Source organism: Lepidochelys kempii, chromosome 23 (assembly GCF_965140285.1).
Source record: "Lepidochelys kempii isolate rLepKem1 chromosome 23, rLepKem1.hap1, whole genome shotgun sequence".
Taxonomy (NCBI): domain Eukaryota; kingdom Metazoa; phylum Chordata; order Testudines; family Cheloniidae; genus Lepidochelys; species Lepidochelys kempii.
Window position 1 is genome coordinate 15,784,555 of NC_136402.1, and position 15,208 is coordinate 15,799,762.

At 57.8% G+C, this 15,208-nt stretch overlaps 1 protein-coding gene across 1 annotated transcript; it reads right to left on the reverse strand.

The window, feature by feature from the left end:
- Positions 1 to 3,740: 3,740 nt before the first annotated feature.
- On the reverse strand, positions 3,741 to 13,754 carry LOC144929733 (leukocyte immunoglobulin-like receptor subfamily A member 2). The gene is made up of 9 exons (XM_078850188.1): positions 12,947 to 13,754; positions 12,266 to 12,301; positions 11,651 to 11,929; positions 10,903 to 11,193; positions 8,992 to 9,276; positions 8,111 to 8,401; positions 7,583 to 7,645; positions 6,081 to 6,211; positions 3,741 to 5,989 (listed from the first exon to the last, which is right to left on the reverse strand). Exons 1-8 carry the CDS (start codon positions 12,975 to 12,977, stop codon positions 6,081 to 6,083), a joined length of 1,407 nt encoding a protein of 468 aa, XP_078706314.1. The 5' UTR covers positions 12,978 to 13,754; the 3' UTR covers positions 3,741 to 5,989.
- Positions 13,755 to 15,208: the final 1,454 nt, after the last annotated feature.

A 15,208-nucleotide genomic window follows, 5' to 3' on the forward strand; every position in this document is an offset into this window, starting at 1 on the left:
GTGATTTTTCACGCCCGGTTTCAAGCCTCTTACAGCAGCGCTCTGCCCTGTCCGCCTCTGCCCGGAGAACCCCAGACAGAAAAAGGGGAAGTTTTCTCTCAATTTAAAGAGGTTCTGGCCTCCCAGTGGCTCTTTGGGCCAGGTGCCCCCTCACTTCCCTTTACCTGTGCAGAGCAGTGAGACTCGTTAACAGGTAGGGCAATTAGAGAACGGCTACTAAGAGGGATTTTATAGCTTCTGGCTGGCTGGGTGTCCAGAAAAGGGAGCTCCCTGCCACCCGCTTCATTTATCACACCTGATTATCTCACTTCCCAGCCTCAACTCGGTTTAACATATGGCGGGAACCCTTTGTTTTCCAGTGTGGTTCCCCCCCACCCCAGTGGAAAATTACGGGTTTTCCATCATGGAGTCCAGGACCAGGTGAATTAATCCCATGACCCTGCAGGGTCAAAGCAGCCATGAGTCAGAGGTTGTTTGGAGCATCCCAGGAAACTTCTCAGGAAGGCGGGAGATTAGCATCTTCAAAGACCTGTTGTTCTCCCGAATGGTCCATTGACTGGTCCCCAGCTAGCCAGGCAGACTGGTTGCATTCTGTCTGGTGCGTGTTCCCCAGCTGCATACACTTTGGCAGTACAGATGTATAGACAATATTCCTAACTTTAGATACAAAATGATCCATGCATACAAATGGGATAATCCTAGTCACTAAATCATCACCTTTCCCATGATACCTCACAAGACCCATCTTTGCATGAAACACATCTTAGTTATGCTATAAGCATATTATAACAATGTTTCTATGAAGAATATGGGGTGTAGAGTCATAGGGTCGCCAGCCGGGAGGGACCCAGGGACCTTCTAATGCCCCCACAGGGACCCTGCCCCCAAGCTGGAGGAGACACTGTTATGGATTATGTGGCCAGGCCCCTGGAGAGGGCCGTGACACAGGCTTTGTTTATATGCCACTGGCTAGCGGCAGGAGAAAGCTGGGGACCGGGAAGGTTTGATTCTGTTCCGGGCTCTGGGCAGGGAAGTGGGGTCTAGTGGTTAGAGGAGGGGGCTGGGAGCCAGGACTCCTCTTGTAACTGCTAAGAACTGAGCCCCTTCTGTTTGCAAGCCCGGGCTTCATGGGGACCAGGGTGCCCTTGGCTGGAGCCGGTGACAAAACAAACGGCCCGTTCTCCCCTGCAACCCGCCGGGCTGGGCAGACACCCTCCCACTGGCCGGACCCGGCTGTGACTCCCGAGCTGGGCCTCCCGGTCACCAGGTCACCAGTCGCTGGGGTCTCCAATCTCCAGGCTATTGGCCAGGGTCCCAAGTTCCTTCGCGGGTCCCCTGTACCAACCATCTCCTTCTCCCATCACCTCGTGAAACCAGGGAAACTGAGTCCCACCCCCGCTGCATGCAAACCATTGGCAAAACCAAGAAAATCCCCCATAGGAAACAAGGGAAAACAAGTTTCAGAGTAAAGGAGGACTTGTGGCACCTTAGAGACGAACCAATTTATTTGAGCATAAGCTTTCGTGAGCTACAGCTCACTTCATCGGATGCATACTGTGGAAAATACAGAAGATGTTTGTTTTTATACACACAGATCATGAAAAAATGGGTGTTTATCACTACAAAAGGTTTTCTCTCCCCCCACTCCACTCTCCTGCTGGTAATAGCTTATGTAAAGTGATCACTCTCCTTACAATGTGTATGATAATCAAGGTGGGCCATTTCCAGCACAAATCCAGAGTTTAACAAGAACGTCTGAGGAGGGGGGCGTGGGGGTTAGGAAAACAAGGGGAAATAGGTTACCTTGCATAATGACTTAGCCACTCCCAGTCTCTATTCAAGCCTAAATTAATTGTATCCAATTTGCAAATGAATTCCAATTCAGCAGTCTCTCGCTGGAGTCTGGATTTGAAGTTTTTCTGTTGTAATATCGCAACTTTCATGTCTGTAATCGCGTGACCAGAGAGATTGAAGTGTTCTCCGACTGGTTTATGAATGTTATCATTCTTGACATCTGATTTGTGTCCATTTATTCTTTTACGTAGAGACTGTCCAGTTTGACCAATGCACGTGGCAGAGGGGCATTGCTGGCACATGATGGCATATATCACATTGGTGGATGTGCAGGTGAACGAGCCTCTGATAGTGTGGCTGATGTGATTAGGCCCTGTGATGGTGTCCCCTGAATAGATATGTGGGCACAGTTGGCAACGGGCTTTGTTGCAAGGCTAGGTTCCTGGGTTAGTGGTTCTGTTGTGTGGTGTGTGGTTGCTGGTGAGTATTTGCTTCAGGTTGGGGGGCTGTCTGTAGGCAAGGACTGGCCTGTCTCCCAAGATTTGTGAGAGTGTTGGGTCATCCTTCAGGATAGGTTGTAGATCCTTGATAATGCGTTGGAGGGGTTTTAGTTGGGGGCTGAAGGTGACGGCTAGTGGCGTTCTGTTATTTCCTTTGTTAGGCCTGTCCTGTAGTAGGTGACTTCTGGGAACTCTTCTGGCTCTGTCAATCTGTTTCTTCACTTCTGCAGGTGGGTATTGTAGTTGTAAGAATGCTTGATAGAGATCTTGTAGGTGTTTGTCTCTGTCTGAGAGGTTGGAGCAAATGCAGTTGTATCGTAGAGCTTGGCTGTAGACAATGGATCATGTGGTATGTCCTGGATGGAAGCTGGAGGCATGTAGGTAGGCATAGCGGTCAGTAGGTTTTCGGTACAGGGTGGTGTTTACGTGACCATTGCTTATTAGCACAGAAGTGTCTAGGAAGTGGATCTCTTGTGTGGACTGGACCAGGCTGAGGTTGATGGTGGGGTGGAAATTGGGGGGAGGAATAGCTCAGTGGTTTGAGCATTGGCCTGCTAAACCCAGGGTTGTGAGTTCAATCCTTGAGGGGGCCATTTAGGGATCTGGGGCAAAAATTGGGGATTGGTCCTGCTTCAAGCAGGGGGTTGGACTAGTTGACCTCCTGAGGTCCCTTCCAACCCTAACCTATGATTCTATGAATTGTTGAAATCATGGTGGAATTCCTCAAGGGCTTCTTTTCCATGGGTCCAGATGATGAAGATGTCATCAATATAGCGCAAGTAGAGTAGGGGCGTTAGAACTCCCCCACTTTGTCACACCGCCCCCTCGCCTCCTGCAGTGCTCCCAGAGTGGCCATGCTGCCCCCTGGCTCAGACGGCCAATGACTCAGCCGGGGGGGGGGGGGAATAATCCTGCCGCCCTGGGCTGCCTAGAGGGGCAAGGAGAGGGGGAGGGGTAAATGTGGCGTGGGGAGTCATTTTGGGGCAGGGACTGTGGGGCAGGGAGGGTGTGCGGGGGAAAACTGAGGACTTGGAGACAGAAAGGAAAATGGGGGACCCTGGGGCTAAGGGGGCTGGAGATGAGGGGAGGGGTGGGGGTCACTGAGAGGGGAGGTTGCTGGGGGTAGAAGTGGCAGCCCAGGGGGCACTTGGGTGCGCTGGCTCCCCCCTCCCTCCTCTGACCCCCCCAACAATCCTGCCCCCCAGCGATGACCTTCTGGGAGGAGCCTGTCTCCCCTCAAACTCCTGTCCCCATCCAGCCCCTCTGCCCTTAACCCCGCTCCCGACATGCCCAATCTACTCCCCTCAAACTCCTGGCTCCCCCCAGCTGACTCCCCCCAAACACCTGTAATGGGGGCCCCCAGTGGGTCCTGTTGTGTTCATGTGTTGTACCAATAAAATAAAAACCAGCAGGATCTTATTAAAGGGAAAAAGGCAAAATACCACATTTATTGTGAATACAGAAAGAATCATAGTAAGCAGTTAGTTATAGCTATAACATTCCATTCAATCTCATATTTATTCACACATTCATTCATACAAACACACACCCACACACAGGTTCTGCAAGGTTGTTATCATAGTTACCAGCCTTAGAGTTGCTCATGCCAAGCCACTGGCCAGGTGGCCTGGACATGAGGAGGGAGCAGGGCCTTGTCAGATGCTCATCTGATGCTCCTGGAAGTTGGTTTGCAGAATCAGACCCCAAAGTTCTCACTTTTTAGAGTCTATTTTTATAGGAATTTCTTCCTATGCCAGTCTATGGGAATTGCTTCATCATGCTGTTGCTGAATCAATCAGCAGATAGCACATTCCTGATGGCTCCAAGATGTTATCTTGTTCTTTGGTTCTCCCATCCTTGAGGCTGTTGGGTGGATTCCAGTCTGCCCTCCGGGGGGGGGGTCGTCTGGTTATTTCCACTTGACGCCTTCTTCAGCCGATGGACACTGGATTCTTAGGCTGGCACCTCCCTGATCATTCAGTTATTATCCACACCAAGCATCCATCCACATCCATCCTCTATCTCTATTTTAATCACAATTGTTAATACAACAAAAGGGCGGGGAGTCTCTGGGTGCTGTTTCTGTTGTTCGAGTATTGCTTTGAGTCTCTCTCTTGTGAATTGCTTTGAGAACAGACTCTGTCTTAGAATGTACGAACACAATTAGCAGCTTGCAAGTTTCACACATAGAGGGAGAGAAACAGCACCAAAAACCAAGAGAGCTCTTAATTAGTAATACCCTGGAATTTAAACTCTGGGGAATCAAACTCATTTGTGATTTTAATACAGAACTTCTTTAATATGATCCAACACATGGAGACACAATAAAGGGCCCAAGGTGCGAACACACCCCAGCCCCTGCCCCACACTGAACAGGGTTAAACACAGGCCGGGGCGGGGTCCAGAGCCCGCAGCCTGCTCAGCCCCACGGCAAACCCCCCAGTGACCCCTGGGACCGGCTGTGACAGACCCAGCAGAGCAGGAACCAGGGAGCCGTGGCAGGCGCCGTGTGAAACGAGGGGTTTGTTCCGGCCCCGGCCCCGTTCGCTGGAGCGAGTCTCTAGCTGGAAAATCCCCCGGGTTTGGGCGTCTCCCCGCTGGCCCCGGAGATGCTAGCGACTGTCCTGGGGGGCAGAGGAGCCGGCGGAGCTGGGCTGGAGCCAGCGTCGCCGCGGCTGCTGTGAAAGTCCGACCCCGTTTCCTCCCGGGTTGGGGGTTCAGCCGGGGGAGGGGCGATGGCGTCGGGGTCCCTCTCTCCGGCCACTCTGCTCATGACATCTCCGCGGAGCAGGGTCCGGGGGGCCCAGGAGACGGGGGGGTGGCAACTGGGAGGGCGAAGCGAGTCTCTTTCTTTAAGGCCCCAAAGGGAGTTGGGCGGCGCAGCCCGTCCCCGCAATATTTTATCCACCAATGAGGCCTCGTTTCTGACACCCCAATTTTGGGTCACAGATTTCTGCTCCCCCATTTCTCCTGTGTCCCAGGCAGGCCCCAGCCCGGCCCGTGGGGTCCGTCCGGCGGCCAGTCAGGTTGGACGAATCCCGTCCTTGTGTCTCGCCGACCTTCCCCCCAACGTTCATTCGTCCAGGTTCTCATGACACTGCCTGAACTTCTCACTCGCCTTCGTCGGCTGAACCCACCACGGGGGGACATTGGGAGGCTCCGGTATCACAGCCCCCCCTGGGGTGGGGAGATTTGGGGGGCAGGGGAGAGGGAAGCTCTGGGGGTTTGTACAATAGAAATGCAGGGCAGGGGAGGTCTAGGGAGAAAGGGGGAGAGAAAAGGGGCTGGGGGACCCCGCTGCAGAGAGAGGAGGGGGACGGACACCTGGGGGGCAGTCCGTGCGGTTATTCTAGTGCCAGGGTCAGACGCAACGTCCCCCCTCCCCACTGACAGCCCCAGGCAGAGACCGGCCCGGCTGGGCCAGCGAGTGGGACCCCGACGCCCTCCAGGGGCTGCTCCGTGGGGAGCCCGATGCGTCCAGCCATCTAGCTGGTGCCACAGGGGCTGGTGCTCGCAGGCCCAGAAGTCCGGGGTTCAATCCTGGGGGGCAGCAGTCGGGTGGGGAGCAGTCTCGGGGGGACTCTCGAGCCAGGGGGTTTGGGGGCAGGGGGTTTGTGCCGGTGTCTAAGCCCCCCAAGGGGGAGCAGCTCGTCCCCCGGGGAGATTCTCTTCTCCGCACGGCCGGATCCGGGCTCCTGGGGGCACAGAGCGACAGCAGGTTAGAGGGGCCCCGTGCCACCCAGCCCCTGGGGGGAGCAAGGGGCCCAGAACAGGAGGTCACCTCACCTAGGGCGCCCCCCTTGGGCGGCTGTAATAGGCCTCGGCCAGGATCAGCCCCAGGATGAGCAGGACCACGGCGCCCAGCCCCAGGCGGGTGATGTTGGTGTGGGTGAAATCCAGGCGCCCCGGGGGGGCTTCTGCGGGGGGAAGGGGAGAGTCACTCAGAGGCTCAGACGGGGAGATCAGCAGTTGGTGCTGCCCCAGGAGCAGAGCCCCCAACTCTCCTGTCTGGCAGGTCCAGCCCAGCCCCCCTCTGGGGGTCTCCCAGGGGCCACGGCTCTGGGGCCGGACCCCACTGGGGAGGCCGTCCTGCTGCCCCGGGGGGCCTGAGCCTCAGTTTCTCCGGTGAAGGGTGCACCCCCCACCTGGCACCCCTGTAGTGCCCCTCTGTCCACCCCCACAGGTACCTCTGTCCAGGCCTGTCTGCTGTGCAGTGAGCCCATCCCCGGGGTATCTCGACTGCTGACACACACAGCCAGACAGTGCATGTGGGGGGAGGCTGGGATATTGCCCGCTGTCCCCCATGTCCCGGCAGTGCCCAGGGCCCAGCCAGAGGCAGCAGAACATTTATTGGGGGGCAGGCCAGGGATCCCCTGAGAACCCAGTGCAGGAAGGACAAGGAGAGGGAATCCTGGGTAATGGTCACCCCTATTGCCAGGGGGACGTCATAGGGCCTAGGGAAGGGGGTTATAGCCCCAGCCCCCCTGCACTCAGCAGAGCCCAGCACCCCAGACTCTGCCCCGCCCCTGGGATCCCCCACAGCTTCCTGGCAGCTACCTGCAGGGCAGGAGGCTCTGGGGGAGCTGGGGGCCTGGCAATGGGGGAGGGGCAGTGGGGGCTGTCTCTCCATCCCCCCCATGTCAATTAGCACCTCCCTGTGGTGTCTGGGCCCCACCCACCCAGATTCACTGCCCCAGCCCCAGCCCCAGCCCCCGGGCACCGCAAGCCTGTTTCCAGGGCTGGTTCGATGGTGATTTCCCCCCAGCCCCGGGACCTGGCCCCACACTGCCTGGGTGGGTGGGAGTTGGCTCCACTCCTGGCTGGGTCGGGTCGGTTCCCCCTGCGGGACTAGAACCAGCATCTGTCGGGGTAGGGGGAGGGGATGAAACAGCAACTTAGGGATCACCCCACCCCCGACTCAGCCTCAGTCATCACCGTCAGTCCCGGCAGCGGGAGGGGGATTTTAGTGGCTGGAGAGTGGGGACCCCCCCTTCCCTCGCTGTATCAAACCGGCAGGCTCTAATTCCGACAGCCCAGACTTGCTCGGAGATCATCCGTGGGGGCTGGGAACCACACAGGATTCATCATTTCAGGTCCCATCAGCCCGTCTTTCCCAAGGACCCATATTCCCACCAACCCGTGGCCGTCACCCTCTATATAGAAGAATTGAACCCATCAGTTCTGTCCGCAGGGACCATCCTCCTCCAAACGGCCCAACTGGCCCCGTGGGCATCGGAGCGGGGAGCCCTGTTCCCTGGGGGGTGAATTGTTCCATTTCTCCGGCTCACCTTCTCCCTCCGGCTCCGTCATGGGGGGATCTGGCTGCTGGGGCCCAGCTGGGTCGGTTCCCTCTGTGGGATGAGAACAAGCATCTGCTGGGATGGGGGGGGATGGAACCGAGAACCCAGGCCCGGGGGGGGGGGGAAGCCGCGGAAACAGGGACACTGCTCCGCCCATGACCTGGCTTTTGTTACGGCTTTAATTGTCCGGGCGGATAGGGAGCAAATTCAGCACTGGGGCCAGTGCTGGCTGGGCAGCCCCAGGGCCCCCCACTCCTCTGTGCATCCCCAGAGCAGGGGCAGTCGACTCTGGGAAAGGCTCCCCCACTTTGCAGCTCCCCCTGGGGGCAGGGATCCCCCCCTCCCTCAGCCCTGAACCTCCAGCAGCTGCTGCTCTCCCCTGGCTGGGAAACCCCCACAGTGGGTCCCAGGGCTCAGGGCAGAACCTGGCTCTGAGCCTCCCATCCACACAGAGACCCCCACAGAGGCTGGCTGGGTGTGGGGCTGGGAGCGGGGACACTGAGCCGGGCCCCTCACCTGCTACCACCAGCTCCACGGGGTCGCTGGGCTGCGACCAGACAGGTAGGTCTGATTTGGAGTAATAATAGCAGTGGTAATTCCCCCCATGTCTCCGGCTCACGTTGCGAATGGGAAACTCAGCCACGTTCCCGGCCGGCTCCATGTCCTGCAGCGCAGTTCGGTTTCCAACTTTGTGCAGAAGGAACCTCATGTTCTGGTGCGAACCCTGACACCGGACGGTCACGGCTCCCCCCAGGGCGACCCCCCCAGTGGGGCGCAGGGAGATGGAGGGTTTGGGGTATCTGAGCTCTGCAATGAGAAGGAGACAGGCCGTGAGACAGACCCCGGTACAGTCACTGCGCCCCGTCCTTGCCACACGGTCCCAGAGATGGGACCCCTGGGAAAAAACCAAGCCAAAGGAATCTCTCTGAGATCCCAGAGATTCCTGGGAGCTATGCCCAAAACTGCCTAAAATCCAGAGCACCCCTCTGTACCCCAGTCTGGGAGCCAGGACTCTTGGGTTCTGTCCCCAGCCCCAGTGGGGTCTAGTGTTTCGATCGGGAGGGGGCTGGGAGTCAGAGGTGCTGAATGTGGCACAGACAAAGACAAAAGATGAAGAAGGTTAATTATCCCCCATTCTTACAAGGGTAAATGGAGGCACAGGCAGGTTCAGTGACACCCCAAGGTCCCCTGGGGGCAGGGATTCCCCCTTCCTCATCCCCCTAGCTCCAGTGGCTGGGGAACCCCCCCAGTGACTCTGTCCCGGCTCCCCGGCCAGGCACCCCCTCTGCTGGGCTCAGGGTAGAGCCTGGCTCTGAGGGTCTCATTGGCCCAGAGACCCCCTGGGGGTCTGGCTGGGTGTGGGTCTGGGAGTGGGGATGCCAAGCCAGATCTCTCACCTGCTACAACAATCTGCACGTAATCACTGGGATCCGACCAGTTGGGTGGCCCCGATCTGGAGCGAGATCGGCAGCTGTAGACCCCTGAGTCTTCCCACCTGGCACTGGGGATGGTGAATTCACCCCCGTCCCCAGCAACATCCAGCTTCCGGATTTGGACTCCATCTTTACACAGCAATAACCTCCTGGCCTTGCACCGACACTGACAGCGGATGGTGATGGCTCGCCCCAGGGCAATCACCCCTCTGGGGCTGACGGAGATGGAGGGTCTGGGCGCAGGGAGCTCTGCATTCACACACAAACAGGAGTAAGATGGGGAGACACAAACCCCGCCCTGTGTGTCTATAACCTGCCCCTAGCGCCCAGCCCCAGGGACAGCGCCAGGGGTAACAGACACCTCACTGCATCGACAGTCTGTTTTCCCCAGGGCAATTCTGTGCATCTGTGGACATGCTAGGGTTGCCAGTTTTGGTTGGCTGTGTTCCTGGAGATTTCATCACATGACTTAATCTTGAATTAAAGGTTAATCTTTAATTCCGGCAAACTCCAGGCCAATCCTGGAGGGTTGGCAACCCTAGGATGCGCAGAATTCGTCCGTCTCTGCATCATTTTGTTTTTTCCCCGCAGAAAATACAGTCTGCCCCAGACGTGCTGCAGTTCCGCCCTTTGCCCACCAGAGGCCGCGGTGTCGCCAGAGCTGCCAGCAGCATGAACACAGCCCGCTGTTCTGGCGCCACAGCGGCCCCTGGTGGGCAGAGGCGGAACTGCAGCACTTCTGGGGCAGAATGTATTTTCTGTGGGGAAAAATATTCTCTGCCTGCCCGGGGCTGCAGAACCCCCCAGGAGGAGAAGTTCATCACAGCACCTGCCCGCAGAGCCAGGTTAGGGCAGAGAGGGGCACCCAGGGCTGCTGGGGGGGGGGTCACAGACTGGGGCTCAGGAGTTAGTGGGGTGACAGCGTTGAGTCTGGGGATGGGGGAGGGGGCTGCAGGGACACATGGGGACGGGGGGTTGCGGGGACAGGGGCTGAGGTGCCTGACTGAATGGGAAAGGCTTGAGGCCAGCCAGGGTCTGCATGGGGGAGGCTTCCCAGCTCCCTAACAATCCCCACCCCCCTAAAAAAACCAAACCTTCTCCCACCCACACCCAACCCCTTCCAGATTCACTCCTAGGCTCCTTCCCTCTCCCTCAGCTCCGCCATTACCCCTGACTCCCCCAGGCCTTTGCACGGCTTCTGGCAAGTGCAGGAAATACAGTTCTGTCGTGTGATTTAAACGAATAACTCAAAGTTCTGTGTTAATGTGGCTAGTGAGGACACTATTTGTCAAAAACAATTACCAGAATCCTTCTTTTTTTTTTCGGTCTGTGTTGTTACAGACACACTCGCTGACAGCTCTTTTGAAATAACTGACCAAAATAATTGAAACTGGCAGGATTATATTGTGTTATTTTGACAAATCAAATATGCAGCATTTCAGTGGATTTTCAAATATTGTGTGCAGAATTTTTAATTTTTTGGTGCAGAATTCCGCCAGGAGTGTACAGTTGTCCAGGCTGGTGGGAAGTGAATTCGGTACTGGGGACAGTGCTGGCTGGACATCCCCTGGGCCCCGACTTGTCTGTGCATCCCCAGAGCGTGGTCAGCCGGGGGGAGCATCCCCCTGGGAAAGGCCCCCTGCTCTGCAGCTTTCCCTGGGGGCAGGGATCCCCCCTCCCTCAGCCCCGAATCTCCAGTGGCTGCTGCTCTCCCCGGGCTGGGGAAACCCCCAGTGACTCTGTCCCCACTCCCCGGCCAGGCCTCTGCTGGGCCCAATGCAGAGACAGGCTCTGAGCATCTCACCAGGGCAAGACTCCCTGAGGGTCTGGCTGGGTGTGGGGCTGGGAGCGGGGAGGCTGAGTCGGGCCCCTCACCTGCTACCACCAGCTCCACGGGGTCACTGGGCTCCGACCAGACGGATGGGTCTGATTTGGTGCAATATCGGCAGCTGTAGGTCCCTGCGTCTCTCCGGCTCACGTTGCGAATGGAAAACTCGGCCATGTCCCCAGCCGGCTCCACGCCCTGTAGCGTGTTCGGGTTTCCAACTTTGTACAGAAGGAACCTCACGTTCTGGTGCCAACCCCGACACTGGATGGTCACGGCTCCCCCCAGGGCGACCCCCACGCTGGGGCGCAGGGAGATGGCGGGTTTGGGGTAGTAGGTCTCTGCAGAGAGAAGGAGACAGGCCGTGAGACAGACCCCGGCACAGTCACTGTGCCCCGTCCTCCCTGCATGGTCCCAGAGACGGGGCTCCTGGGGGAAAACCCAGCCAGAGGAACCTCTCCAAGATCCCAGAGATTCCTGGGAGCTACACCTGAAACTTCCCTAGGATCTAAACCCAGAGCACCCCTCTGTACCCGTCTATCTACTTAATGGGCCCCCCACCCCAGTGTCCCCCCTCCCCATCCCCGACCCTCCCATGGGCCCATCTAGCCAGTATCTCTCCTAGGATGAGTACACAGCAGCCAACAGTAGCTGCTGCATCTCTGGGCATCTCTGGGCATCTCCATCTGCTGGGCTCAGGGCGAAGCCTGGCTCTGAACGTCCCATCATGGTGGACACTCACCGAGGGTCTGACTGGGTGTGGGGCTGGGAGCAGGGTCGCCGAGCCGGGCCCCTCACCTGCAACCATGATCCGCACGATGTCACTGGCATACGACCAGTTGGGCGGCTCCCACATGGCATGGGATCGGCAGCTGTAGGCCCCTGCATCTTCCCACCTGGCGCTGGGGATGGTGAATTCGTCCCCATCGGCAGACAGGTCCCAGATTTCGATTCCATCTTTATCCAGAAATAACCTCCTGCCCCAACACCAACACTGACAGTGGATGGTGACGACTGCCCCCGGGGCAATCACCCCGCTGGGGCAGACGGAGATGGAGGGTCTGGACCAAAGGAATGCTGCATTCACACACAAAGAGGAGTGAGATGGGGAGACCCAAACCCCTCCCCGTGTGTCTGTAACCTGCCCCTAGCGCCCAGCCCCAGGGACAGCACCAGGGGTAATAGAGACCTCACTGCATCCACAGGGAACCTGTGGGCTGAGTTCTAATCTCAGCCCCCGCGGGTCAATCCGGAGTCACCCCTGAGTGCACTCGGGACAGTCCCCATGGGGTTAATAACCGGAGTGAGTTTTGGGATGAAGATTCAGGGCTCAGATCCTCTTTATCGCTCCCCCACTCCCTCCCCAACTCCCATACTTAACACTAAAGTTTCCCCAGCCCCACAGATACTCACGTCCCGATATCCCAATCTGCCCGGCCAGCCAGCAGCCTGGAGAGGAAGACAGGTCATTAGGGACCAGATCCCAGGGCACCTGGATCCTACACCCTGGTCTCAGATCCCCCTCCCGCATCATGGACACATGACCTGGTCTCAGGTCTCCCCCCTCATGGGAACACGCCCTGGTCTCAGACCCCCACCCCCATGGGCACACACCCTCGTCTCAGATCCCCCCCATGGACTCACACCCTGGTCTCAGATCCCTACCATGGGAACACGCCCTGGTCTCAGACACCTCCCACAATGGGCACATGCTCTGGTCTCACATTCCCCCATATGGACATGCCCCTGGTCTCAGATCCCTGCCATGGGTGCAGGCCCTGGTCTCAGGCCCCCACCCCATGGGCACATGCCCTTGTCTCAGATCTCCTCCCCCCCGCGCCCTGGTCTCAGATCCTACCCCCATGGACACATGCCCTGGTCTCAGATCCCACCCCCTGGAGACACGCCCTGGTCTCAGATCCCCCTGCCCCAATGGGCATATGCCCTGGTCTCAGATTCCCGCCATGGACAAACGCCCTGGTCTCAGACCCCCCCACCTCATGGGCGTATGCTCTGGTCTCAGATCCCTCCCCCCAACACCCTGGTCTCAGATCCCCCCCATGGACACACACCCTGGCTGTCTCCGATACTCACCAAGAAGGAGGACGGTGAGAGCAGATGCCATGACAGGCGCAGGGAGGGGCCCCTCAGCTCTGCCACCAACACCCCAGTGCCCAGCTCCACCGAGCCCCAAATGAAGAACTCTACAGGAAGCCGGGGATGGCTCATCTCTTCCTGCATCCCTCCCACGTTGTCTCTAATCTGCCAGCTAAATCTACTGGAGCCAAAATAAGCAGCGGTCCCTGCAACGCCCAGGAAATCCTGGGGCTCTCAGCCTGGTCAAGTGTCACGTAATTCACAGCTTGTCCTTGTCTCTGTGGGGAGTGGGGACAGGTGACACTCAATGTACCCTGCAGCCTTGGGGAAGGTGCACTGGGCTGGGATCCAGGAGACCACGGGGTCTGGTCTTCAATCTTCCACCACAGATCCCTCCCGTCCCCCATTATTACATTCTGGGTTCAAGCGGCTGGAGACCCATGTAGGTAAAATTAATACGTGGTCATGCAATTAAAGGCTGGCGTCATAATGCATGTGCTCAAGGGGGCAGAGTTAAGGGTGTTCACAAAACCGTAACTGGCATTTCCTGGTGCTGGAGGGTTTGACTCTGAAGCCTTCCCTCTCAGTCTGCCAACCTGCCCACGTGAGACACGAGCCATGGCACCATGTGAGGCTCATGCATTGAGAGAGTCTCTTCCCTGCATGGCCGGATCCAGGCTCCTGGGGGTGCAGAGAGATGGCGGGTTAGAGGGGCTCGCGTCGCCCTGGGCCCAGCCCCTAGGGGGATCAAGGAGCACAGAAGGGGGGGGTCACCTCCCCTAGGGCACCCCCCTCGGGCGGCTGTGATAGGCCTCAGCCAGGATCAGCCCCAGGATGAGCAGGACCACGGCACTCAGCACCAGACGGGTGTTGCTGGCGTGGGTGAAATCCGGGCGCCCCGGGGGGGCTGCTGCAGGGGGAGGGGGAGAGTCACTCGGCGGCTCGGATGGGGAGATCAGCAGCTGGCTCTGCCCTGGGAGCGGAGTCCCCAACCCCCCATCCGGCAGGTCCAGCCCAGCCCCCTCTGGGGGTCTCCCAGGTGCCGTGGCTCTGGGGCCTCCCTGGGGCTGGACCCCTCAGGGGAGGCTGCGTCCTGCTGCCACGGGGGGCTGAGCCTCAGTTTCACCAGTGAAGGGGGGACCCGGGTGGTTGAACTGCCCCCCTGAGCCACGCAGCAGCCCTATGGGACCCCCCATACACTCCCACAGGTATCTCTTCCCCAGCCTGTCTGCTGTGCAGTGAGCCCATCCCCGGGGTGTGTTGGCTCCTGCCAAGCCCAGCCAGCCAGTGCATGCGTGGGGAGGGTAGGACGTCACCCGCTGCCCCCCACATCCCATCAGTGCCCACACAAAGCACCGTCAACCTGTGGAACTCCTTGCCAGAGGATGTTGTGAAGGCCAAGACCATAACAGGGTTCAAAAGAAAACTTGATAAGTTCATGGAGGATAGGTCCATCAATGGCTATTAGCCAGGATGGGCAGGGATGGTGTCCCTGGCCTCTGTTTGCCCGATGCTGGGAATGAGCGACAGGGGATGGCTCATTTGATGATAACCTGTTCTGTTCATTCCCTCTGGGACACCTGGCATTGGCCACTGTGGGGAGACAGGATACTGGGCTACACGGACCTTTGGTCTGACCCAGTCTGGCCGTTCTTATGTTCTTCTGATCTGTCAGATCTCCTGTCTAACCCAGACCATAGCTCTGTCCTGAATGAATCCCCCTCTGAACTCCAGCAGATCTTCAGGAAAACAGCCAACCTTGATTTAACAAGTGCCAGGGATGGGAAATTGACCAGGCGCTTTGGTAGCTGGATCCAGTGGTTAATTCGCCTCCCAGTTAGAAATTGACCCCTTATTTCCAGTCTGAATGGGTCTAGCTTCAACTTCCAGCTGTTGGATGCAGTTAGACTCTCAAGGCATTGCCTTGCTAGCTACAGCAGGGAAAATTCTTGCCCATATCCTCTTAAACTGATTACTTCCCTTGCTGAGGAAATATTGCCAGAATCTCATTGCGGTTTTAGACCATCCCACGGGACAAAGGACATGATCTTCATTGTCCGCCAAATCCAGGAAAAATCTCAGGAAGGGAAACCGCACCTGCCCATGGCTTTCATGGATTTGACAAAGGCCTTTGACTCTGTCAATCGCGAAGCCCTGTGGAAGCTTCTGGCCAGATTTGGCTGCCCTCCAATATTTATTAAGGTCCTAAGGCTTCTCCATGAGCAGATGCCTGCCACGGTTCTCTGTAATGGCCTTTCG